The 26,872-nt window shown below is 39.7% G+C and overlaps 1 protein-coding gene across 3 annotated transcripts in view; it reads left to right on the top strand.

The window, feature by feature from the left end:
- PDE7B (phosphodiesterase 7B) overlaps positions 1 to 26,872 on the top strand; it is a 320,081-nt gene that overhangs the window by 165,247 nt on the left and 127,962 nt on the right. Inside the window, exon 1 of one of the 3 annotated variants that reach the window (XM_040449104.1) lies at positions 10,742 to 11,344. The exons of the other annotated variants lie outside the window; for them this stretch is intronic. Coding sequence (XP_040305038.1) covers positions 11,107 to 11,344 — 238 coding nt within the window. The 5' untranslated portion in view covers positions 10,742 to 11,106. Of the gene's footprint in view, positions 1 to 10,741; positions 11,345 to 26,872 lie in introns of those variants that run through there. 3 annotated transcript variants of the gene reach the window in all.

The following is a 26,872-nucleotide window of genomic DNA, read 5'->3' as shown; positions in this document are numbered from 1 at the left end:
GGGTTCTCATAAGGATAAAATAAGGTGTTTCATACTAAATGTTGAGTGCCATGACCAGCTACATAAACACTCAACGGAAATGCTTTGCTCAGGTCTATGGGAATCCAGGGCTTAAGGTGTTTGATAATGCTTCATTATTGGTAAAATTAGAAAATGATCTGCTATGGATTGAATGTGTCCTGCCAAAATTCTTGTGTGAAAACCCTAATTCCAATATGTTGGTATTAGGAGATGGGGCCTGTGGGAGGTAAATACATCATGAGAGGAGAACTCTCATGAGTGAGATTAGTGTCCTTATTAGAAAAGACTCAAGAGAGTCAACCTCTCTCTACCATATGAAGGTATAGCAAGATGGCATCCCCAGGATGAGGACCCTCACCAGAACTTGACCATGATTTTAGACTTCCAGGCTCTGGAACTATGAGAAATAAATCTGCATTGTTTAAGCCACCCAGTCTATGGTCTTTTACTACAGCAGGCAAGGCTTACTAAGCCATGATCTAATTGAAATGCTTAATTTGTTTCTAAAGTCCCTTATAACTCTAACATTGCATGATTTGTATTTCTTTGCTCTCTTAGAGTAAGAACCTTTCCTAAGCTACCAATTTGCTACGTACATGATATCAACTCACATGAGAAAATTAATGAGAATATTCTTGAAATGTTTAAATTGTTACATCTAGACTTTAAAAAATTATATCAGCAAATAAAAAATAATCAACAACAAAAAAACCATCCATGTTTCCCTGGCTAAATACAAACTCTATATAATATAGTTCATAAATGTTTTAAGTCTTAAATAAATTTCTAGCCATTGTCCTCATTGTCAAGATATGGAAAAAAATGTGCTGGAAATAGTTGGTTGCCATCATTATTAATAATAAATACAAATTGAGAACTGTTGAGACCACATTTATATTACAGCACTATAATTCACTGTGCTTTACAGTTATACGTCTATCTTTCTCCATTAAACTTGTGATTTAAGTATAGAGTCCATGTTTTTCTATATCCATCACTTGACATGGGGCACTCAATAAATTGAGAACTACTCAGTGCATGCAGGTTGAATGAATTAATGGGTAAATGAAGGAAAAATCACTAAGATTTTATGTTGCAAAGCATGAAATAATGCTCCCATCTGTCTAAATTGGAAGACAAGACAGAGCATCAGATGCAAATAGTGATACAAATGACATTAACTTACAGATCAATAAAATGGGTTGTTTAAAAAGAAGAGGGAATTTGAAGTGGAACACAAATATTTCATAAAGAAAATGGGACTTTTTCTGAATCTGATGAATGCAAAAATCTTTCCCAACAAAGTAAGCAACAATATATTAGTTTTATAAGGCTTTTGCAACAAATTACCACAAACTTAGTGGCTTAAAACAACACATGTTTATTATCCTATAGTTTGGGAGATGAGAAGTTTGAAGTGGGTCTCACAGGGCCAAAATTAAGGTACACACAGGTCTTCAGTCCTTTCTGGAAGCTTTAAGAGGGAATCTGGTTTTTGCCTTTTCTATCTTTTAGTAGTTGCCCTCATACTTGGCTGGAGGGCTCCTTTCTGCCTTCGAAGCCAGTGAATCTCACATCTCACCACTCTGACCCTGAACCTCCTTGCTTCCCTAGTCCACAAGTGAGGACTCGTGATTTCATTGGACCCATGTGATAATCCAGAAGTGTTTACTTATTTTAATGCTGGGTCATTAGCAACCTTAATTGCATCAGGTACCTTCATTCCTTTTTGCCATGTAACCTAATATATTCATAGGTTCTAGCAATTAGAATGTAGACATCTTTGGGAGGCCAATATTCTGCCTACCATACAAAATATGACAGGACATCTGGCATGTATGGACAACAATGTAATTTTCATAGAAATTTTGTGTGTCAAGTGTAAGTACAGTGAGTTTACAGAACTAATTAAGTGGGAACCTTTTTTGAAGGCATTAAATGCTCAACAGAGGGATTTGGACTACATGTATAAGTAATAATTCTCTTTGTGTCAGATTAAAATTGGTATTTTCATCACTTTTTATTTATTACATATTTGAAAATGACGTGATCATAAAGTATGTCCTATTCAGAATGCCACAACTATTAAAGATAAATAAGACTTTACTGAAGGGTTTTTTTTAACAATTAATGAGAGATTTGAAAAACATTTTACTTTTTTATTTGAGAGAGAGAGAGAATGTGCAAGCAGGGGAAAAGGGCAGTGGGTGGAGACAGAGAGAGACAGAGAGACAGAGAGAGAGGGAGAAAATCTCAAGCAGACTCCACACTCAGTGTGGAACCCGACACAGGGCTCAATCCCCCAACCCTGGGACCATGACCTGAGCCTAAGTCAAGAGTCAGAGGCTCAAGTGACTAAGCCACTCAGGCACCCCAAAAAACACATTTTACTAGTAGCTCAGATCAATTGATTCCTTAAAGTTTGAAAGCAGAAAAGTAATAACAGCATTAAAAAGGCATTTTTTAAAAGGTGATTCTGAAATTGACCACTTATACCCTAATCAAGATACACATACGTAAGAGTAGTAAGGTATGTGAACATATGCAAGTCAAAGGCAGGTGTATTTTACTTTACACTTAAATAGGCAACAGAACATTAACATCAAAAGCAAGATGGATCAAAGAACAAAAAAATACAGGATGTCTCATTGTCAGGCTGCCAAATGGATTCAGGAATGGTGGTCACGGAAAAAAGAGAGTAAGAGGACTCAGAGGTTCAGATGAGAAAATAGGGTAGGACCATATGACAGAGACAAAGGTTATGCCAATCATTTTGGATAATTTATGGAATAGAAGAAGCAAAATTTAATTAGCATTTGAATGTGGGGTGGAAAAGAAAGTTACCAAAAGAAACTCGTAAAGAATCTTTTCATGACGAAGACCTTATACATACATCAATGTTGTCAAATATTCTAGTGTGCTAGGCTCTTTCCTTGATAATGGTGCTGTTCTTCTTCTTCTAGAAACATTATATATCAAAAAGGGGGCTGGGGGGAGTCACTCAGGATGCCTGTACTGTTCTACACAGGGAATGCGTTGTACAATGGTCTATATGCTACCTGTTAAGTGGTCTCACCTTACCTTGACTCTCCTTCCATCACAGAGGAAAACAGGGTCTAAAATTATCAAAAATAATAACCATGATATATTTTAGTTTTAATCTAATATCTTCCAGCTTTCTCTTCCCTGTTTTTTAGTTACCCTGGGAACAACAGGAAATATAGGTGTTAGTAATCACAGGGAAACAGCCTTAGAAAGAACCAGGAAAGACAATGGGAAAAAATATACCAAACTGTGTTTCCAATTACCAGCAGATGCTTCCACTTATTATAAGCATTCTTATTTAGTTAAATATACAAATTTTTTTAACTGTACAAATTTTTAATTGCGTAAATTGTGGTAGTGTTCTAGCCTCGTGCTCTTGATTACCCTTGTCTCCCATTCGATTTCACATGCCTCTTGCTTCTGGCATCACTTTCCCACACATACTATCCCTGGAGCTGCATAAATTCTAGGCAATACCTGATAAAGAGTGCAGCCTGTTGCGGAGTTTATCTTATTTATCTCTTGTGTTTTGTTTTGTGTTTCACTGTGGCTGTGACATTACAGTATGTTTCTCTGAGTCAGCAGCACCATTGGCTCCTGGCTATAGCTCCATGAATGCCTACTTATTTTTTTTTTCCATTTTTGCTTAGCGGGAATCATCTGGCCACCATTCACTCATGCCTGGAATATCACAGTGGGAAAGATTACCAAGCTTCATCCAAAGACCACTTTATAAAGACCTCTGATAAATCAAATGAAGGAGCAGGTCTTGGTGAGAGTATCCTTAATGATGGAGATTCAAGACTCAGAGCCTTGCCTGTATTCTGATTGTTCTAAACATAGCAACAGCACCACAATGAAATGCTGGAAAGAAGAGGGAATGGCAAAATTGGCCTAAGCAATTTTTTTTTCATGTTTGGTCAGAAAAGATTTTCAAAAATAGCCACTTAGTTTTGAAGTTAAGACTCCATCACATATATTATTCTTCACAGTAATTTATATTGGACATTCAACCACATTTTTAAAGTTAATTCACAGGGGAAAAGAAATGAATGAATGAAACAAAATTTAAAAACCACGTAGTCGTTCAATGTCATGAATGTTGCTGGACACAGCCCTGCTCTTACACCGTGGTTCTGGTTGCTTATTTCCAATTGAGACTATCTGACCTGCGCCGGTATTAATTGATTGTTTTCAAGAATCCTACTATGTGTATCTGTAAAGATTAGGATGTTAGCTGCATTTTCTTTCATAAATAACTAATATGGGAGAGGCAGAAAGTATCTGTTACATGGTAACCCTCTAGCCTTGCTACTGAGTGTGGTCCACCAGCAGCAGCCTTGTCATCCCCAGGAAGTTTGCAAAGTCTCAAGGCCCCACCCAGACCTGCCTGATCAGACTCTGCATGTAATAGGGTCTCCAGGTGATTTATATGTGCATTTACATTTGAGAAGCATTGCTTTGGAATAGCATCCGAGAGACACCTTCAGGTATAGATATTTTATGTAACTCATAATCACCAGAAGGTAATAAGTGATAGATGAAAAAATAAAGAATACTTTGAAGAGGCAGTAGGATTATACTCCTACACGTGTAGCAGTTGAAATTTCCTTCTTTGAAATTGACTTTGAACTCCATAAACATAAACATAATGAATGCCAAGGGAACAAATAGGTCCTGTTAGAAGATTATGTGTTTTGCCATCTTATAACTTTCCTTTTATGTTGTTTCCTTTTATGTTATGTAATATTGATAATCTCTCTATATCTTATTAGTGGTCTAGGGTTTTTTTTTTTTTTCATTATTATATTAAGAGGGGAAAAAACTCGCCCAGGCATTCCTCAGCATTTCCTTGTGGATGTCTAGATAATCTCCCCTCCAGCCTCCTTGAGATCAGCCTGGCCTAATTGAGAGTTTCCAAAATTCAAACATCCCACCAGCAAAAAAAAAAAGAAAAAAAAAAGTAGAAACATATTTCAGATTTTGCTTAGGCTACTTTTTAAACATTAGATTTAGTTTTACCCACGATACTTCTTTTAAAACTACATTAAATGAAGACCAGCAAGGAGTAATGAAAATTATAAAAATGCTGGAGGCATACACCCTCAAGCAAAAAATTTGAGGCCCACATAAGTTAGTCTAGGGAAATGAGACCGGTGGAAGGCCTAAACACACATGTTCACAACCACAGCATATGACACAGAGCCGTACAGCTCATGAAGATCAAACAAACCATTAGTCATCGTGGGCTAAAATTGGAATTCCCAATCAAAGGAATCTATACAGTACTAACCAGAGCACTAAATAATAATGATGGTGCAAATCATGCAAGCTGACATCCTAGGTGTGAGTCACGAGCCGTTCTCACAACTCCAAAGGGCAGTTATAATAAATATTTATCCCATTGAAACACTTTTTTTTAACTCATATTCTCTCCTTTATCTACTCTCATTCACCTGTCAACGTCAAAACAGTTTACCTACTTTACCCCACTTTTGTACCATTAAATCCGTCACCACCTCTCCCAGTACTCTAATACCCCTGCCTTTGATTTCCTCTGCTCCTGCATCCTCTTGGGGAACACAAATTTCCAAAGTAGGACCTACTTCAAGGGTTGGGGGATTGACTTTTTCAGCTTTCTAATAGACCCCAGGAAAACATAGCCAAAATCTGAGTTTAGGTAAATTGTCAATTATGACTTCTTATAGTTTAGAAATAATCCTTTAAAACATTTGTAGCTTCATTATGGGTTTAAATTAACTCAGAGGTTACTCTTCTTTTATTTTTACAAGATCCCAATGTGACGGGTAATGTGGTTATTGCCATCATACCCATTTATGGAGATGTCACTACGTTTGAGGCAAAGTTCAGTGGTGAGCTGAGATCGAAACATACTTTTTGTAACCCTAAGTAGTCTCAGAGAGCCGCTTTGGAGATTTCGTTGTTGTAGCTATTTCTTCAGAAGCTGGCACACCTGAATATGAAATTATAAAAAGTTTACTCCACTTACAATCTTCTACAATCGGAAATAAGTTCTGAAATCCTAGAAAGGTTTCAGCCAGAGGATGCCTTGTCACACAGTAAAGCATCAAATGTTTGGTAATGGAGAGAATAACGGGGTGGGGGGGGGTTGTTTGTTTGTTTCAGGTTTGTGTTTTGTTTTTGTTTTTACTATGCAACTGTGTCAATGTATGGTTTTTCAACAGCAGGGAGGAGGAGCAAAGTGGTGAAAATCAAGTCTTCCTGCCATTTTGTTCTCAACCCCTGTGTTATTGGACTCGTTTGTCGTGGGTTAAGTGTCAGAGACAGTAAACTCAGCATTAGTTAAGATGTCTGAGAGCCAAGATAGATATCTCATGCTAGTTCCAGTTAAAACCCTGGTTTTTCTCTTTAAATGTGCAAAGCAAAGAAATGGAAGAAGCGGTAACTCAAAATGAAAACCAGAACCTGAGGTGGGGAAGCCAGGCAGGTCGCTGGTCCCTGAAAAGGGTTGTACAAAAGGTTCTCCCTTCTGCTTGAGCTTTCACTGTTAATACACATTTGCAGAGTGAATAAGGGAAGACTTGACTGTAGTTTAAATACTTGTTGTGAAATCAAACTGTGAATCTACTTTTCCTACCTCGTCTTTCCTCATTTTGCACTGTCCACTCTCCTCCCTTTCCATGAGACGGTAGAGATGCGTGCTCCCTGATGTGCTCCTTATCTGCAGACCAAGTCCCTTCCCCTATTTGTTGGCATCATTCCTTGAGATTAGTTAAGGTCAAAGTTATTACATTTCTCTTTCTTTCGAAGGACACTGTAAATTGTTTGAGCTTCTTCTACTTAGACAACATTAAACAAAGTTGAAAGACCTGTTTTTCCTTCCTTGCTCATTTTGAATTTCATTTGAATTGCATTTGTGAAACCAGGGTGGTCCTGTGTGTGTGTGTGTGTGTGTGTGTGTGTGTGTGTGTGTGTATTTACACATTTGTATTTAAACTGATGGAGAGGAAAGGCCAGGACAAAATTAATAAACTCCCTCAACAGTGAAATTTTTCTTTAAAGATAGAAGCAGAATGGGGGTTAATAAGCATATGAAGCATTACCAAACTATCCGTGAGTGAGATTTCAATTCAAATGAAGTTTTGTGAGAATCTATAGATAGATTCCAAATTATAAAAATTGAAACAAATACATATTTCCAAGTTTCCATTTAAAAATTCATTTCTGAAAATAATTAGAAATATTTAATATTATTAATATTTTCTTTTTAAAATCACATATAATACTTACCTGCTTAATGACTAGAACACCCACAAGTCTGTAAGAGTTTAACATAGCCCCCAGAACGATAGAAATTCTTCAAAATAATCCAGGTTCTAAATCATTAGGTCTTTGAATCTTTGTTCTTGGCTATATCCATTAGTACTGTGGTTACCAATTCTTTCCTTTATGGCTGCAAACACATAGCAAAGTATTTTCGGTAGAATTAGGTATCCATTGGAACGAGGATTTTTTGACTTGGTTAGTTCTCATTGCATTTCTTTTGCACAAGAAAAGAACTACCCTATTTTCCTTTTAATGGAAGGTTAGGTTGGCTCACAATGCCTGAATTAAAAATGAGGTTATTTTGAAAGTTTAAAATGTCCTATATGTAGCACATTAACTGCAGATATTAAGATTTGTAAGAATCCTCACAAGTCACATAGATGAGACCTCTTTTCTCCATGACTCCTCTGGGTACAGAACCTCATCACCAGCCCCTTGACCCCATCCCCAGTGATCCAAACTTCTGCCTGCAGGTACAAACTCAAGGTGAATGATGCCCACGGAGGAAACTTAAAATCATAGGTTTACAGGCATGCTCTTCCAACGCAACTATCTGAAGGACAAAAAATATCACAGCCTATGAAATGTAACAAAACCACCTGTTAAAGAATATGTGTGGCATAATAATTTTAGTCTGAGTACTAGCATCTTGTCAGTTTATCCCAACCTCTTGAGCCTGTAGTTGAGCCAAAAATCTCCTGAGCCAAGCTTTCCCGCAAGATTTCCTGTACTTCCTGTTTCTATGTGAGACAGAAATACCATGAGAATGACCTTTCTTGTGGTATTTTTGCACTTCTACCCTGGGATGAATATAATCCCATATTGGGGAGAATTTTTTTTTTTTAATTCTGCAAACTTTTCAATTTTCAAATCTTCAAACAAAGTAGACTCCTTCTTGGGAAGGAAAATTTGAGATGCTGGTTGCTTGGCCCTAACTCATCTCCACTAGGAAGTATTCATGTTCAATGATCCAACATTTTGTAACTTCTCTAAGATATTTTTTACAAGGAAACAATTTGTTACAAGGAAACAATACCGAGAACACAGTGGAAATTTATATGCTTGGATTTTTAAAAATGTCATTCTGAAAGAAATGTTCCACGACAAGTTGTATTCTTAATGCATTAGTGTATGTGACATATTATATCATATATTTGTTTTCTTTGTTCTTAACCCCTTTGTTCCAAGGGTCAGGATATCCTGATGCTAAGTACTATTGCAAAATAACTGAACAAAAATAAAAATAGTCAAACACTTAGGAAACTCTTCAGTTGTTATGTCAAGGAAGTTTGTGACTGAGGAGTGAGTTTAAGACATTATTCAGGAAATATGCTCATAGAGTGCAACGGCCTACATGTGCTTTTTAAATAAAATCATTTCAAATCTAGAGAGCTTTGATGCCTAGGTGTGATACAAGCATAAGATCTGGAAGGGCTGTCAAACATGATGAAAGCATCACACTGATTCTTAAGTCCCTTTACCTCTTAACAAAGAGGGAAGTTAGGGGCTTCTGGGTGGCTGAGTCATTTGAGCATCTGACTCTTGATTTCGGCTCAGGTCATGATCTCACAGTTCGTGAGTTCGAGCCCTGAGTCTGGCTCTGCACTGTGTCAGCATGGAGCCTGCTTGGAATTCTCTCTCCCTCTCTTTCTGGCCCTACCCCACTCATGTGCTCTCTCTCTCTCTCTCTCTCTCTCTCTCTCTCTCAAAATAAATAAATAAACTTTATTTTTTTAAAAAAAAGGCTCATCTTTCTCATAAGTGGAACACTGATTTTTCCCAAATTGGGCTAAGTGAATATGTAGTTGTTATAGGAAGAGCTGTCTGATTAATATTTCAATAATGAAATTCACAAGCAGCAGTGTCTTCAACGTCTTGTTATTTTATACCCTCAAAGATGTTGATGCTTCCTCACCTAGTAGGAAAGAAAGTAGGTTTACCAGTGTATTTTTCCATCCAGAAAAAGAGAAAAGCCATTTAACTCAGTGTGGGAAACTAAACTTATTAACCCTAGATTTAGAGGAATAATAACAACAACAAAATTACAGTAGCCTTTGCTGGTTTCACATTGTAAAAAATGACGTGAGGGCAATGAAAATAAAACACACCTTGCAACGGTCTTTTTCCTTTCCCCGAAGTCTCCTCTTCTCTCCCCTGAAGAAACATCAAATGACTGTGTGATAAACATGCCCCACAAGGAATGTAGAACAGGAGCAACAGATTGTACATCAGCAAAACAAAATGCCAAGCAAAATAAAGCCCTTTGCAATGGCAGAGATGTGAAGAGGAGAAAACGATGGGCTTGTTGCAAAGGCCGCCAAGAAAACAGAAGCTAGCCACGTGAAGGTTCAACTTCAAATTGTTCCTACAAACCCAATTTGCTGACAAAGGTGCCCCACACAATACCACCCCACTTTCATTTATGTCTGGGGCTTTTCACATAAGCTACAGGGGGCACCCCCTTCTGTTGTGTGGTTCTGACTTGCAGGGCTGGCTTCTCCACCTGAGCCGTGGGACCCAGGACTGTCCTCAGCTGAACCCCTCACAGGTGGGGGCACAGCAGTGAGCGACCCAAATATCAAGTCCACAGCGCTCTGTCTCTGGAAAGTGGATCTTCAACACTCTCTCCTTTCTTTCCAGTGCCACGTACGCCACCCCCACCCCCATGAATAGCCTTTAAAATGATTACAGTTTTCTTTGCGAGGGGGTTTTAACAAGCCCAGGGTACCTATCCAGACTACGCAACCCCACTGCACGATCGCGTGAGGATCTTGGTGCTTCCCTAATTCACTTCTTTCAGAGTTAGCTTTGGGATGTGATTCAATGTTATTTCCCTAACAGCTGAAGGGCGGCTGAGGTTACGAAGGGATTTGACCAATAGGCCAAAACCCAGTTAGGTTTGCTGAGAACCCAGTGACAGCGAGGGGGAGGGGTGTGGGGGAGGGGAGTGTGTGAACTGTGGGGTGAGGATCCGTCCCAGAGCCTTCTGCCTAACCCCATCCCAGTGCAGACGCGGGGGACAGACAAGGTGGCCCCCCGCCAGACCTTCCAGAGAGCAGCAGCTGCAAATCGGTTCTGCCAGTGCTCAACTTCCCGTTTTCCGAGAGCTCCTTGGGACTTGCGGGGCTAGAGCCAGGGAAGCTTCTAGGCTTCCTGCACCACGGAGGGGGGGGGGGGGGGGGGGGGGCGCACTCTTCACCTGACACCTTCAGATAACCGACCGGCCTCTGGAGGAGCCCTCGGAGAAGCTGGCAAAGGGGGAGCCCCGCTTCTTGGCCTGGAGACAAGCCGCTTGACAAACTTTGACAAGCACCAGAGGAGAACGGGGAACAAATGAATCCGAAGAGGACAGGCAAACGCTAGAGCCTCGATGGCTTTCCCCCCAGCAGCCGTCCCAGCGGCGGCCTGGGATTAATTAAGCGCGGTGCCGCCAGTGCCCGGGAGAGCTGGGTGGGGGGGAATGTGCGCTCGTCTCCAAGGAGCGATCGCGGTGGCACTTCTCACCGGCGAGAAACCTGGGCAAGTGAGTCGCCGCGTCGTCAGTGTTTGCGAGCGCCTGAGCGACAGGGAGGCTGTGCCAGGCTGGAGGAGGCTTGCCTTTCCGGAGCTGGAGGAGATTTCCCGGGGCTTCGCCTTCCCCTGCCTGGGAAGACTCTCCCGTCTGGCGGCGGCGGCCGCCGCGGCGGCCCCGGCAGCAGCGGCCCCAGCTGCTCCGCGGGGGGACGGGGCAGAATGCCTGTCCTCGAGCGCTACTTCCACTCGGCAGAGCTGGGCAGGAGGTGGACGGCCCCAGAAGGTGTGCTGCCCTCCTCCGCGGGCGGCCGGCCGGGGTGCCAGCAGGGGCCGCTGCCCTGGGACTTGCCCGAGATGATCAGGATGGTAAAGCTGGTCTGGAAATCCAAAAGTGAGCTGCAGGCGACCAAACAGAGAGGCGTTCTGGAGAACGAAGATGCTCTCCACAGCTTCGCAGGTAAATTGTGAGGTGCGAGAGGTAACAGGGCCAAGTCCGATTGCTTTGGGTCCCTGCCGTGCAGAAAAACGGGAGAAGGAAGGAAGACCACTTGCAGCACGGGGTTCGAGGGCTGTGATTAATGAATTTTGCTCCATCGTAGGAAGGCATCTTTAAAATTAAGAAGGATGTGGTAGGAGGAGCATTAACAGACTGGGGATCCAGTAACCTGGGCTCTGGGCTCCGCTCACGCTTGCTCGCCCTGCGGCTTAAACAAGCGAAATGTCCTGAACTTCAGTCCCCCCAAAAGAAGGTGGAGGTGGAATTAGATGCTCTTTACTGGCGATCCTGCCCCTGCAATTCCTTATTGGCAAGTCAGAATTCTCTCCCAGACGATATTCTTCCTGGGCTGCTTTTTGTAACGCTTTTTATAAAGTAAAATACGTTTCCCGATCTTTAACTATGGAGCTACGGGCATGTATCGTGTTCCCAAGACTGAGTGGTCTGGAAGCTTTGCATGTCCTGGGAAAGTTGGCAAACTTCCTTGCCTCGATTTCCCCTTTGGAGGTGACGATCAATAATACTGATTCCCCCATTGATACCAGGAAAAATCAACTCCCTCACAAATGTGGAAATGATGACTCATAGGGACTTTGTCATGTTATAAGAATGTGCTGTGTTTAGGACAGTTGTGGAGAACCTTTCTGACAGCCGGCACCACAACCACCAGGACAGCTAGGATCCCTGCGAAGGATCCCAACAGGCTCTGATAAAACCGTAAACTAAGAAACCGTAACTGGTCGCAGGGTGCTCTCTTCCTTTGGGGAATGTGTTGGTAGCTATTTGGAAAGTGGTGGTTCACTTTAGAAGAACAAATACGAGCGTGTGTTTATGCATTTGAAGTCTTGGCTAGCCCTATGCAACGGAATCCTGACATACCGTTGGTGGTGAGAGGTAGGAGCCTAGACGGGAAAGATAGACCAAAAATTACCTCTCTTCCTACATGGAAAGGGACTAAGAAGTCAAAATGCAGCTAATCTGATTTTTAACAATTTATGTAGAAACTTTTGTAAGTTGCCTAATGATCTAAAAAGAATATCATTACAAAATAATGTTCTGGACCAAAAAAAAAAAAAAAAAAAAGACTTGAAAGGAAGGGGAAAAATAGTGTTGGTCTCTAGTAAACATGAGTACTTAGGGATGAGAAGAAAACCAGTGAGACTGAGGTTTATGTGGCAAATTGGAGATGAATGCCCAGGGAAACGGGTCTTGGTCAGAAGAAATGAGGTAATGCCAAAGCTATCCGTATTTCATGGGAGTCGTACAAGACAGATGGAAAAACCCACCTGGACAGACAACTTCACTGTGACACTTCAACTGTTACCACTCTTGGTTTGTTTCAGTAAATTAAGTGATTAAAATTCATATTTCAAATTGCGCTTTTGATAAAGTTACCTAATTCAACAGCCGTTAGCGCGTGTTGGGGATAAGTTTATGTTGTTATTTGTACTATAGGTGAGTGGGGGGGTTAATTCTTGAAAAAAGCAGTACTACAGACAGAAAATAGAACTTCTGTGACTCTTTCTCACTTAAAAGGAACATTTTTCAGGACGTTGCAAAGCTGACTAGTGGAGTCTTAATTTATCCCTGGACCACTGCCTCACTCGCAGTGGAATCTCTCAGCAGCCACTTTGGCTCCCGGACAGGCTGTTCCCTGGTCTGCTGTCCCCTTTGTCCTGTTTGCAGGATACCTTCTCCAAGGAGGTCTGCCTCTTCTTCTTCTTCCCTCCCTGCCCTGGCATTCTCAAGGAGATGAGGGGCTCTCCCTTCCTGTCATGGGCATGAGAACTTGTCATCCACGTATGCAGCCTGAGCCATGTGGTGCGGCCCCAGAGACAAGTTGCTTCACTTTCCAAATTGTCTCCTACTTCCTCCCGTCCTGTCCCTGATGCTGAAGCTCCTCCCTGAATCAGGTGTTCTGTGCCATTCTACCCAGAACAGCGTGACAGTGAGGGTCTCAGGAACGCTTGAAGAATAGTTCCAAAAATCTGGCGTGTTTCCATTTTTAGAAAGACAGGGTTTAGGCTGGATTCAGTTAGTGTACAGGTTTTATGGTAGAAAGCTTGTCAAAAAAACACCAAGACGTATAATGATCTCTCTCTCTCTCTCTCTCACTATCTCTCTTTCTCTCTCAACCTCGTTCTCTCTCTCTCATCTGACCCTTGCCTCAGAACTCTCACACAATTCATATTTTGACGGTGCTAACAACTTCCTGTTCCTCAAAATGTGTCAAGTGGTGCCCTATCTCTGAGCTTTGCCTAGTGCTTGGAATGTCTTTCTTTGACTTAGCCAACTAAAAATGCTTTAATTCAGGGGCGCCTGCGTGGCTCAGTCGGTTAAGCATCTGACTCTTGATCTTACAGTTTGTGGGATCCAACCCCATATCAGGCTCTGAGCTGACACAGAACCTGCTTGAGATTCTCTCTCTCCCTCTCTCTCTGTCTCTGTCTCTCTCTCTCTCTCTCTCTCTCAAAATAAATAAATAAATAAATAAATAAATAAATAAATAAAATTTTTAAAAAATAAAAATAAAAATAAATAAAACAGGGCACCAGGTGGCTCAGATGGTTAAGCATCGGATTTTAGCTCAGGTCATGATCCCACAGTTCGTGGGAGCCCACATTGGGCTCTGTGCTGACAGCTCAGAGCCTGGAACCGCTTTGGATTCTGTGTCTCCCTCTCTCTCTGCCCCTCCCCCACTCATTCTCTCTCTCTCTCTCTCAACAATAAATTTTTTAAAAAAGATTAAAAAAATTTTTAGTAAAATAAAATAAATAAATAAATAAATAAAATATTTTAATTCAAACCACAAAGTCCACTTGAAGCATCCTGCTCTCCACCCCCATGCCTGGGCATCTTCTCCCACAGTCGTTTGTTTCCTCCTCTCTGCTATCTGTACCTGTATAGATGTTACATTTGTATCACACAATATATTTGCCATGCTATAACCACACACAAGAAAACTGAAAGCTAAAACATTCTATGTATATTTTCACTGCTTGTGGTAACTGATACATAGGTTTACATGTTTTAAAAACCATGAAATTGCAGAAGTTCCAAATAGAACCAATAGTCTTCAAGACTTTAGAGGTGGATATCACTGTTTTTTAGTAAGTTGAATGTAACCTTAAAGCCTCCAACTCTTCTTTTCTTTAGGGAGGGGCATCCTTATTTTCATTCATACATCTCACACAAGACTGGGACTTGGTTTCTCACAACTATAATGGAAAAGTGTTCTGAGATTTTGCTTAGGTAATAAAGGCAGACAGCAAAAGAATTTGTGGGAAAATAAATGCATAAATATGTATTCATGAGAGGCTTTTAAGATGAGCTTCACTAAATTGTGAGTGATGGACGACAGACCGGAACAGTGTCCCCTGAAGGGAGCAAGGACGTGCGAGAGAGGAGGTTACATGTATGAACATCTTCCTTCCAGCTTCAGATGGGCGTTGGCTGGAGACTAACAGTGACTGTCATAGCGATAGGCTGGAGGAGGGAATGGGGGATGACAGGAAGAAGTGGGGCTCGTCATCTTCACATGTTGTGCATCTGGGCTTTGGTGGAGGCACTGTTTGCTCTGGAGAGAGCTCTGGAAGTGATCAGCATGCCCAAAGTTAGAGCACCAACTCAGTTCATTGGATCATATCCAACTGTTTAATTTTCTTAATACTCACATTGTTTTCCCTTTATGAAACAAAGGATGGTCTAATTATCTAGTTAATCCAAAGAGGTGAAGAGTGGATTAGAGACTAAACAACTTGTCTGGGGTCACATACTGACCCCGTGTTAGAACCAGAACAGGATCTCCATCACCCAGCTGTAGTCCACAAAACTGACACAAGTCAGGCACACGCTAGGTTATTTAAAGTTAACTAAGACATTGTTTTATTGATTATATGTAGAGGTACAAACATAGGAACTCATGATATAATACAAATCTTGGTCAAACCAGAAAAATTATATTACCATGCAAAATAAGCCAGACAATTGTGCCTTTACATTTTTCTACTGTTTTGAGGGCTTTAGTTTTAGATCCAAGCTTCAAGTGCTGGGAAGGCCCAGGGGAAGATTCCCCATCTATCATCAAAAAAAAAAAAAAAAAAAAAGTAAGCTTTAAAGCATGGTGGTGGTAGCATGCCCAGGAGGGGGTTCTGGGGAGGGAGAAGAAGGGCAGGAAATAAATAAGCAGTTTCTCAAATGCAGTAAGTGCAAGTATTAGTCTAATTGTGATTCTCGGCAGCAACCTAAAGCTAGACATCTCCTAACAGAGCTTGTTCTCAGTTGAATAAATAATTTTATTTTGGAATTCAACCAAATAACTACAAACTCTATAGCCACAGAACTTACCTTTCTTTTGGTGTCTCTGGTCTAAATTTTACATTATTTACTTATTTATTAAGCTTGTGCTCATTTCAATAGCCTTTGGTATCAGAAAAATATAAAAATACCTAACTCCCTAAATATATATATATATATATATATATATATATATATATATATTTTCCCCATGCCATTGTAACTTTCCCAGCCTTTCCAGGAGAATAAAATATCAGAAATTTGCTTTATACTTCGCTCTAAAAATTAAACCACCTCAGAGGGAAAAGATCTCCAAAAGAATTCTTTGATTCCAGAAGTCTACAATTCAAATTGACATTCAAAGTACTATTTTAAAGTACCTCAAGTATCAAGCATAATATAAATATATTGAAGATTGAAACATTCTTATGATTATAAGTCAAGGCGCATTTATTGGATGTTTAATGTATGCCAGGGACTGTGCTAAGCTCCAGGGACTCAGGGAAAATCAAATGCTTATCAAGAGAAGAACAATTATAAATTGGTGAACGGGAGTTCTATCTACAGCATCTATGTGAAAACAAGCATTCATTGGTTTAAACCTTTCTGTCAACTCCAAGTATTGGCAATAAAAGTGGTGAAATTCAAAACCATTTGTTAAAATTCAAACACATTTTCAATCACTCATCAGTATTAATGATCTCATTCAAAGCAGGACAAATTGCTTTGATCAAAGAATCAATGAGTCTTAACAGTAGATAACTTGACATTAATTCATAACATTTTTCTAAAACAACTACTTGTGCATTAGTTTGCACTCAATCTGTACCTAAACTGGGTAATAATTGTTGACACTTGAATCTGGTGTTTTTTTTTTTTTAATTTATTTTAGAGAAAGAGTGTGTGAGTGGGAGAGAGAGGAGTAGAGGGAGAGAAAGAGAATCTCAAGTAGGCTCCACGCTAAGTGCAGAGCCCAGTGTAGGGCTCCATTCCACGACCCTGGGAACATGACCTGAGCCAAAATCCAGAGTTGAATGCTTGGCCGACTGAGCAACCCAGGCACCCCTAATCTGTTCTTAAATCAAAATTGAGCAAATCAGATGCTTTGAGATCTTTGCAAAATTGAGCAAAAACTGGAAGACAGCGTTTTACTTTCACTAAATCTTGTCCTTCACATGACTTCCTTATTTTTATAAATGACATGACCTCTGCAGAAACCCTTTTTCAAAACTGCTCTAACTGCCCAGTTCCAGTTGGTTCTAAGTCCATAATACAAATTAGTAGTAACAGAGTATTGGTGCAGTGCTGAGATTTTCAAATTTTTAAGTCTTACCTCTCTCACTCAAATTGTGTGAACCTGGGCAAATTATTTCACCTCTCTGTGCCTCAGTTGCCTCTTCTATAAAAAGGGAATAATGATAGCACCTTCACAAAAGGTGAAGACTAAATGAGATAATACCAAAAAAAAAAGCCTAGAAAAGAGCCTAAGCCCTACTACATTCTCAGTAGATGTTAACTATTATAATTATTGGTATTATTGCTATTTTCTCAACAATACCTCATGCTCATCACCTGCTTTCTATTTAGTTCCATGGCCCTTGGCCAAACTTCATGTTTTCTTTATCATCTTGCAGTAGCTCCTAACTCTAGTACTCTCTCTACCCTTTTTTTTTTTTTGATGTTTTATTTATTTTTGAGAGAGAGGGAGAGAGAAAACGTGAGTGGGGAACGGCTCTGCTTTGAGATCAAACTGTGATCAGATCAGACAGTCCATTGCAGGACTCAAACTGATGAACTGCAAGATCATGACCTGAGCCAAAGTTGGACGCTTAACTGACTGAGGCACCAACATGCCGTTCTCTACCCCTCTTCTTTCTACTGTGTGATTTAGATCAGTAACATCAAAAGAAAAATCAGAATATGTCTTGCCCTTCAGAATCCTTCAGTGACACTCTATTGTCTGCAGAGAAAATCCGAATACTTTTATCCTGCATTTAAAGCTCTCCATAGTCTGGAACTAGCTCACTTTTCCCATCTTATTTGTCATTATTGCCCCATAAGCACTTGCATTCGACTCAGACAGGACAAGCATGCCACAGCTACATCCTGGCTTTCTGTTCATTGTTGACTTCCCTCCATGCCCCCAACTTTTGCCATTCCTTAAGACCCCACTCATATACCATTCCCTGCACAAAGCCTTCCTGAGGTTACTGAAGGAGTGTGTGTCTTTCTCTTTTGAAGTCTCACAGAACTTTCTCTGTATTTCTTTCACAAACAAATCACTTTGTCATAATTAATGTACATTTTCTTCCTTCCCTCCTGGCTTCTCAGCTTTTTGACAATCTGAAGAACATTCTATTTTCTTTGTGTTCTTCCTAACATCTTTCACACATTAGCCACTCAATACACTTCGATAAGTAAAAAAAAGGAAATTATCAGAAGGAACAAAATAGCTTACAATTTGCCATTAAATGCATGAATGAACATTTTTTTCTAGGCAAAGATTACTCAAGAAATATGAATTTAGTTATTCCTTTTAATGGAATCATTTTTAAGTTTATATTCTGGTAGAGGATCAGGATTAGTCATTATAGCTTTTAAAATAAAAGAAAAGAATACATGACAGTGGATTCCCCAACTATTAAAAAGGTATAAACTATGTACAAAACTAATATGAGACAGTTCTATATTCATATAGGGAAGCTGCAGTGCACTGATAATTATAAAATTTTAGAGCAAATGCATATAAATTGTGAATGCTTTTATATACTTTAAAAATAATTACTCTGTTCAGGCATTTTGGAACATTTTATATCAACTAAAGTTTGAAAAGTTGCTTTTTTTACAGATAACAGTCTGTATATACCTCAACGTAATTTCAAAAATAGAATGCGGAAGGTGTGTGTTTACCCAGTCCTACAAATGAGCTTTTGAGGGGTTGGAGCTGAATGGAGGATGTTATTCCCACGTCCTCTGTTCTTTGCCTGGAAACAGTTTTTTTTCCCTTCTCTTTCTTTTTTTCTTTCTTTCTTTCTTTCATTCTTTCTTCTTTCTTCTTTTTTTTTTTAAACAAGTCTGGTTAACTGAACAGCAGAGCGTTGACTTTTGCATCTTACTAATTTCTAAAAGGAAAACATTAGAAGCTTTATTGTAAAAAGACCAAAATCTCCAAGTTATTTTTTTCACTCACAGAAGCAATGTAAAGAAGAGTGTGGTCTTTTCTACTACCTGATTTTTCTCACTCTTCAATTAGCAATACACCTCATAGTATGTGGTAGGTATATATCACCCTATCAAAAAGAGGAAGCAGAACACAAAGTACTTGTGATTTAATACAGTGCCCTAGCCTAGATCTGTATACAGTGTAGACATCATTATTTCTTTTTCTATTTTTTCCCGTCTTTCCATAAATTTCTCTTTAGAATTGACTTCAATCTCTAAAATGCTAAGAGACCACCCAAGAGGTGAGCTTTGTATCCTTCCGTTTGCCTTAAATTCCTTGAACTACAACATTATGAGAGAGTCTTTCTTCAGAATACATCTTCTCACCTAAAAAATCTGCTTGGCATGATATGTTATAGATTATAAACCACGCCCCTGTCCTGAGCATTTTGTTATTCCCTCAGCTCTCACACACGTGCTGAGGGAAGACTAAAAAAGAGCCTTTAGGTCATGGTCCTTATCATTAGTAACAAGATAAAACTTAAAAGTAGGCCTTGTGTGCAATTGGAAGGCAGAGTCAACAAGACAAAGCAAGGTTTAGTTGTGTGTGGCCTTAAAAGTGAGTCCAAGGGGCCAGGCTGATTACAGAAAAATAAAATCCCTAGAGAGAAAGGGACAAATTTTTCAAAAGAGACTGAGTAGCAGTTGCATGTACTTGATAGTAGAAATCAAAAGGTGGAAAACCAGAAAATTGTAAAATAAAATCAAGGTCAATAGAGAGATCAAACAAAAATAAATGTAAGTAAATGTAATGTAATGAGAAATGTAATAAATGTGCTAAAATAAATGTAAATCTTTAGTTAAAGCATTCATAAGGAAAATTAAACAACAAAGGGCATTGAGACACATTTAGTGCAATAATTAGAACATCTTCAGATTTTCCTTTCTTCTAGAATTAAAGCCAAAGCACAAGACTCTTTTCTTACTTATTTCTCATCTCTTTTGGATGGCACCCAAATATCTCACACAAATATAGATAACCTTGATGACAACTTCTGGAAACTGAAAGAGATATTTGTTTAGAGGATCTGTGTCAAAAATTCATTGAAAAAAGTTGATAGCTTTTGTTGAAAAAAAAAAGTTAGAAAGAGATAAGTAAGGAGACAACCGTGGAGTACCAAGAAGAAGGAAGTGAAGTGAGATCACTACAAAGAAACTGGATCCAAGTAGAAGAAGTGTAAGCAAAAACATATAGAAATGAAAAGTCACTGTTGAAGACAACTGTAGCAGAGATCTCAAATGCCCACACTGAAATGTGCAATAAAATACAGCCTGTTTCTCTTCAACTAATCAAATCTTCCTCTTTAGCCCACCTGAATGGGATAAAAAAATTTATATTTGCTCATTATCATGGTGGAGGTCAATCTTTTCCAGACTAAATTACTTCTTTTGGATAAATACTTCCCCTGCCCCTTGCTTTTCTGCAAGGTGGTTCTGGGTGATCGTGTGCCTTGGGCCCACGCACACCTATCTGAATGTGCCTACTGCACAAAATGCAAAATGCATGTTTATCTGACCACTGGGTTCTGTCTTTGACTCTCTTCCCCATAATTCTCCAGGGTGTCAGGAGTAGATGGCCTTACTTTGTGCCATATTCTCCTTCCCCAGAGAGAGCCTCTAGTGTGGAAGTGGCAAGAAACCATATCTGCCCGCCTAACTCTCAATGACAATGGGATCTAATGAGAGAATGTACAGAGTCCCTTTATCTTTCCACAAAGACCAGTTTTCAAGTGTATTGTTCTGGTGCAAGCTCACACAAAAACCCAACAAACCAAACAACAACAACAAAGGAAAGCAAACAAACACAAAGACCCTTCTCACTCTGAGGGTCAATGATGAATCTTGACTCCCTCTTCAAAAAACACTACCTCCAGGGGCACCTGGGTGGCTCAGCTGGTTAAGCATCCGACTTCAGCTCAGGTCATGATCTAGCGGTTTGTGAGTTCGAGCCCCATGTCAGGCTCTGTGCTGACAGCTCAGAGCCTGGACCATGCTTCAAATTTTGCATCTCCCCCTCTCTCTGCCCCTCCACCACTAGTACTGTGTGACTCGTTCTCAAAAATAAATAAAAAACATTAAAAAAACAAAAACAAAAAAACCCACTATCTCCATTACGCACTGATTGAGCTACCATGTGCTGGGCCCGTACTTGAGTATTGCATATTCAATAGTATTTATTTTAGTTACATTCCTATGCACATGCTGGACCCAGTTATTCTACCCTATTACCTCTTTCTCTTTCGGTTAAAATATACACATGCATTTCAGCAACCAATCTCAGGACTTCGACGCTGAAAAGTTCAACCGAATGACCGTCATACATGAAACAGGATGGGAACAAGTGACACCTTTCTGGTTGGTTTCCACATCAAAAGCTGAGGTTTTATATCTAACACAAATTTGAATTGCAATCATAAACCTACAGTGCATTGTATTCTGGTCAGGTCTGATACATTTTCATTGCTTAAATGTGCTCATTGGAAATTTCTAAGAGGTATTCTCCTTTCTCTGCACTCTGGCTCCTAGAGAGAAGGATGGGAGGGATGGGCGATGCAGGAGAAGTGAGGGTGACGAGGAATAAGGCTGCCAGCGCTGTAGCAGGGAAAACCGCACTGTTTTCTTCTAGCTCTGTAACAGGAATCACTAGTACCTTTTCCAGGGTAGCTGATATGAAGAACCAGCTACCTCCCTCCCTGTTCTTCTGTCTATAAGTCATTCAAGGTTTAGGTACACCTATCTCTTTGCCCTTAGTTTCTCCTTTGAATATGAGTTGAGTTCCACATTGCTTGTCTTGGTTCAATGCATCATTCTACAGTAGAACAAAAGAAAAGATTTCCTTGTCAGTTAAATAGGTATATAAAATCAAGAACTGTGAACTCATCAGATTCTTCAATTCGAAAGCAATTTCTACCCCCTTTAGTCCTAAATGCCCTATTGTTTGATTTGGTGATAAACGCACTGTAGAATGTGAATAGATAAAATTGAACTAAAAAATTTTTGTTTTGAAAAAAAGTTTTTTGAATGCCTCCACCCTCCAAAAATAATGAGAAACACTCTAGGGGGTCACAGAACAGAAAATGGTGTTTTAATGTCATATCCAAATATTTAGCATCTTCTACCATGCAAGAAGTCACAATTGAATAAGGACATATTCCTAACTCAGAAGAAATTGAGACCTGTATTTACTGGTTATTTATTCAAGATATTCAGAAAGGGAAATAAATCAAATTTCTATGTTTTTCTTGCAAAGCAATTCGATTGAATAATTATGGTTTGAGTGTCTACTCAGTGCATAGCATTATGTTATGTGCCTGGGATGAAAGCAGAAGAAAAAGAAGTTATGACCTATTAGATGACACAGACGTATAAACAACTCACTGATATCAAGGTAGAAAAGCATATGTCTCAAGATACAGTAGGAATAATACTCTGTGGAAACACTGAGGAAGGACAAAGACTGCTTATTCATAGGGAGGTAGTCTGGGGCCATATTACCAAAGACCTCATCTACCTTTCTAAGGAGTATATCCTCCAGGTACGAGAAGGCTGCAAATAATTTTAGTGGGAAGTGACATGATAAATTTTACATTTTAGAAGGACTTCCCTACCAACAGTGGCTGGTGGAGAGTTAGACTTGAGGTAAAGATACTAATGTATTCCCAACCATCAACTTGGTGTTCATTGGCCATATTTAGTAAATATCAAGAATTTTGAGATGTTGAATACTTTCCCTTTAACTTACAGACCACGTTTCCCAAGTGCTATAGTATTTTACACAGAACTACAAGAAATAATATATAAACCATCCAGTTAAAGCACTCTGCCACTTGGTACCAACCTGTCCTGAAGGAGGTGTATTCCACGTGTTCTTCCATCCAGATCTCCCATTCCAGCTATGATCCTCACTTCCACAAATTCAAGACCTGACACAACTGATCTTCACAGTTTCACGACAGCCTGTCCCTCCTACTTCGCCAAGTCGTATTGCTTCTGTCTTCAGGTTGCCATGTTTTTTAAGCAATTAGTTCAAGGCTAGGTGCCACAGGATGGATGAGAAAATGTCTAAGAAAAGTGTAATTTTTATATACTTTATAATGTAGTGAGTTAGATAAAACCACATACTCAAACACAAGCCTAGTGTGATAGATACCCCAGAGGACTCCGTGTTAACTCACCCTTCTCTAGAGGGACCCAGGAAGGCTTAGTGTGGACATAGCTTACAGCTATGTCTCTAAGATCATTAATATCTCAACAGATATGACAAAATGACCTTCTTGGTGAAAGAATTAACGTGAATGTAAGTACAAAGGCAGAAAAGCATAAGAAACGATTGAGAAATGGAGGTTAATCGAGTTAACTTAGTATGACGTTTAAAGGAAAAACTAGTGGGAAACAAAAAGAATTAATGGGACTGGGTTGCATATGGACAAGAAACCTTCACTTTTGTAGAACCATTGAAAAATTATAAGAGGAAAAATGGAGAAGTCTTTGAATTTTATAAAGGAAAGTGCCTCTAAGTTCATCTAGTTAAACCACTGCAGTTATTTTGTTTTGTTTTGTTTTGTTTTGTTTTGTTTTGTTTTGTTTTGTTTTTTGATGAGAAAACTGAGAGCCCCAGAGAGGTTACACACCATACTTGGAGCCAATTCTAGGTCCCTCAATGCCCAGCCATGCTATTTATTCAGCCATGCTGCCTGCCATGGTCAAACTCCAAAAATGCCTCTCTCCATGATAACCTCTCTAAATCTCATTTTCTGTCCTTTTCACTCCAAAGCACTAACATCTCTACGATTGCGTTATATGTGTGGTATCCATCTTACACAAGCAAGGAGTGCACGTGCACCCATAAATGCATGCGTGTATGTGAACACACATGTTTTTCTTGTTCCCAGACTTGAATTATAAATTGTTCTGGACAAGCCCCAAGCTCTGGTTGTGAATATCCCATCTAGCGTGCTGCATTGTACTAAAAGGGTAGTTGCCCACCAGAAAAGAATACCAGATGTAAGAATTTAAACAGGATTGTGAGGTTAAAGGAAGTTATATATGAAATAAATAGACATGGTAGCTGCTGGTTGCTATAGCCATTATAAGTGAAATGTTACTGTGATCCTATATAATAGTTATGTTTCTTTCTGGTAGAGTTTCTTGGAGGTAGAGTTGCAGGAGGGTGGGCCAGACAGGGCCAGTGCATGTGGCCATTGAAAGCGTGGGTCTGTGGTACGTTTGCCCGTGAACCATTGAGGATTAACCCCTCTCAAGCTTTCTTTGCAAACATAGTGTTTAGCTCAGAAAGCACATGGAAGATTTAGCAACATTTAGGCAAGATTTTATAAAGCTCATCTGCAGCCACTGTTATTTTTCTTGATTCTGTAAGGTGTTTGTATTCCCAAAAGAAGCGTATAGGCCTTGGTGGCCAGTTTTCCTCCTTTTTGCTCTGAAGCTATCTCCTGTCCTCTCAAAAGCCTTCTTAGCTGCCTGCATTATGCCATTCACAGCCCGCCCGCTTATTACCACCCAAATAAGGTAACAGAAATACAATGGAAGTGGCTTCTTCTTTTTAATGAACAATAGACCTTATTCCATTAAAAATAAGACCCTACTCTGAACCATTACAGAAACATTTTTTGATGTTAGAAACGTCAGTGGCTGTGGGGTGGGAGTGTTGGGGGCAGACAGAGCTTTCTGCTGCTGTTCTTAATTATTTTTACTTCATGCCTCCTCTACCTCTGGGTCTAGCTGAGGCAGAAACGGTGAAATGCCATAAAATAACCCTCTCTCGAAGTATATTTGGCCTGGCAGGAAACAGGAAATACCAGAAAAGATCACAAGAAAAGCTGTAATCATAAGATTTCTAGCCTAATTCTTTTGACGTCAGCAGTTTAGATAAGTCAGATAAGCAATCACAAGCATCCGCGAGCTCCGGAGTGCCAATCCAAATACCCGAAGTGCATCTTCAACCCCTTTGAACTTGCACATTGTTGTTTTGCCCCTGCCCTCTTCTCTTCCCCACAAGAAGCATATCCTGAAATTGTGAATTATGAGTTTAGTGTCAACATTAAGGTATTCAAAGGCATTACACAGAACTTCTAAATTGGTCTTATAGCTAATTCAGCTGGCTTCGTGCATCATACACTGGATGAAGCTGACTGTTGATAAGGCATGAAAAAAAACGGACTCTGGCTTGTTTCAAAAGGAGTTTGCTTCCTAAAGTTTAACTTTTCCAATCTTGACAACTAAGTGATAGCTGTACTTTGTCTTTGATAATATGCTAAAGGACACATTACCATCTCCAAAATATGCTAAAGGATTCAGTAACATCAGCCATCATTATTATCACCTTTCCTTGGCCACCACTAACCTCCACTGCCCCCATAACAAAATACTTATGGGTTGGTTAGATATAAATTGCATGGGGCATATACTCCCCTCTAAGTTTTCATAACTTCAGAAATAGAACTAGAGAATTTAACCATTAGATAATAAGCAGAGGCACAGGTATAAGCTGTTCAGAGAATGACATAAGAGATTAAATTAAATTACATAACATGGAAATTTAAAATTAAAAAAAAAAAACTTTGAGGACAAGAACTTATTTAGACATCTACCTATTTCCAAAAAGATTTTTAAGCTTATAAGAAAGTCACAATAAAACATAAGAACACAAAGACATAAAACTATTCTGTCAAGATGAAAGACAAAAACTACATAGTAAAAGAGGAGGAAAGGAGAACCATTACACAAAGTAATTGAGCAAAACTGAGATCTCAACTTCCTAGCAGACAGGGCAAAGGGTAACAGAATAATTATAGCATTCATTATCTCTAGGAAAATTCCCTGGGAAGAAAAACATTTTTCCTGGCATTGGGTACATAAATAGGACTCTCTTATCGTGATCATGATAATGATGATATGATATGATATATGATATGATATGATATGATATGATATGATAGATATAATGGAGGATGATACTGGTATGATATGGTAGTATAATATAGATGATATGGTATGATAATGGGGGTGATATGGTATGATATTGATGACTTGGTATATAGTAATGGAGGGTGTCCCTCCAAGGACTTTAAGCAGATATGAAGAGGTGTGCCACCTATGGATAGTTTTACACACTCAGTGAAAGATGATTCCATAGAGACCATTCAGTTGGGAGTCAAAGGAGAGGTGGCCCCAGCTTGTGGCTTTGGGGTGGTCTGACATAATGAGGAGTCAGGAACATGTACACAGTCACGAGGAGTGAGAATGGAATAGTCTGTCTTTGTCAGGGAAGTGCAAGCCTCAGCAGAGCTCAGCTCTTGTGAATGTAGAAAGTTAGGTCACAGGTCCCTGGAACATGGAGCTCACACAGATCTGCTAACTTCATCATGGGCATACCTGCCCTTATAATCTTTAAAATTGTAAGAGAAAAATTAAGTGACAAATGTTTCCTCTTAGATGGTAGAAATATTTTTATATTTTCCCTGGTTGTGCCAGACATTTGGCTCTAACTAAATACACATGGGTAAAGTGTCCCAATTAGGTCAGAGGTGAGTCTTGAGTCTTCCCTGTGTGTGTGTGTGTGTGTGTGTGTGTGTGTGTGTGTGTTTTATCTGATACTCTGTCTTGAGTAACACAGCTAAGCCCTTTACTTTGTCAGTGTTTCCTCAGTGCATGAACACATGTAGGTACTCAAAAAATGTTATATTTGGGGCGCCTGGGTGGCGCAGTCGGTTGAGCGTCCGACTTCAGCCAGGTCACGATCTCGCGGTCTGTGAGTTCGAGCCCCGCGTCAGGCTCTGGGCTGATGGCTCGGAGCCTGGAGCCTGTTTCCGATTCTGTGTCTCCCTCTCTCTCTGCCCCTCCCCCGTTCATGCTCTGTCTCTCTCTGTCCCAAAAATAAATAAACGTTGAAAAAAAAATTTTTTTTAATAAAAAAAAAATGTTATATTTAATGTTCAGAATAAATGCTATCTG

Source organism: Herpailurus yagouaroundi, unplaced genomic scaffold, assembly GCF_014898765.1.
Source record: "Herpailurus yagouaroundi ecotype Mexico unplaced genomic scaffold, PumYag 198, whole genome shotgun sequence".
NCBI lineage: Eukaryota > Metazoa > Chordata > Mammalia > Carnivora > Felidae > Herpailurus > Herpailurus yagouaroundi.
This window is presented reverse-complemented; position numbering and strand designations above follow the sequence as displayed.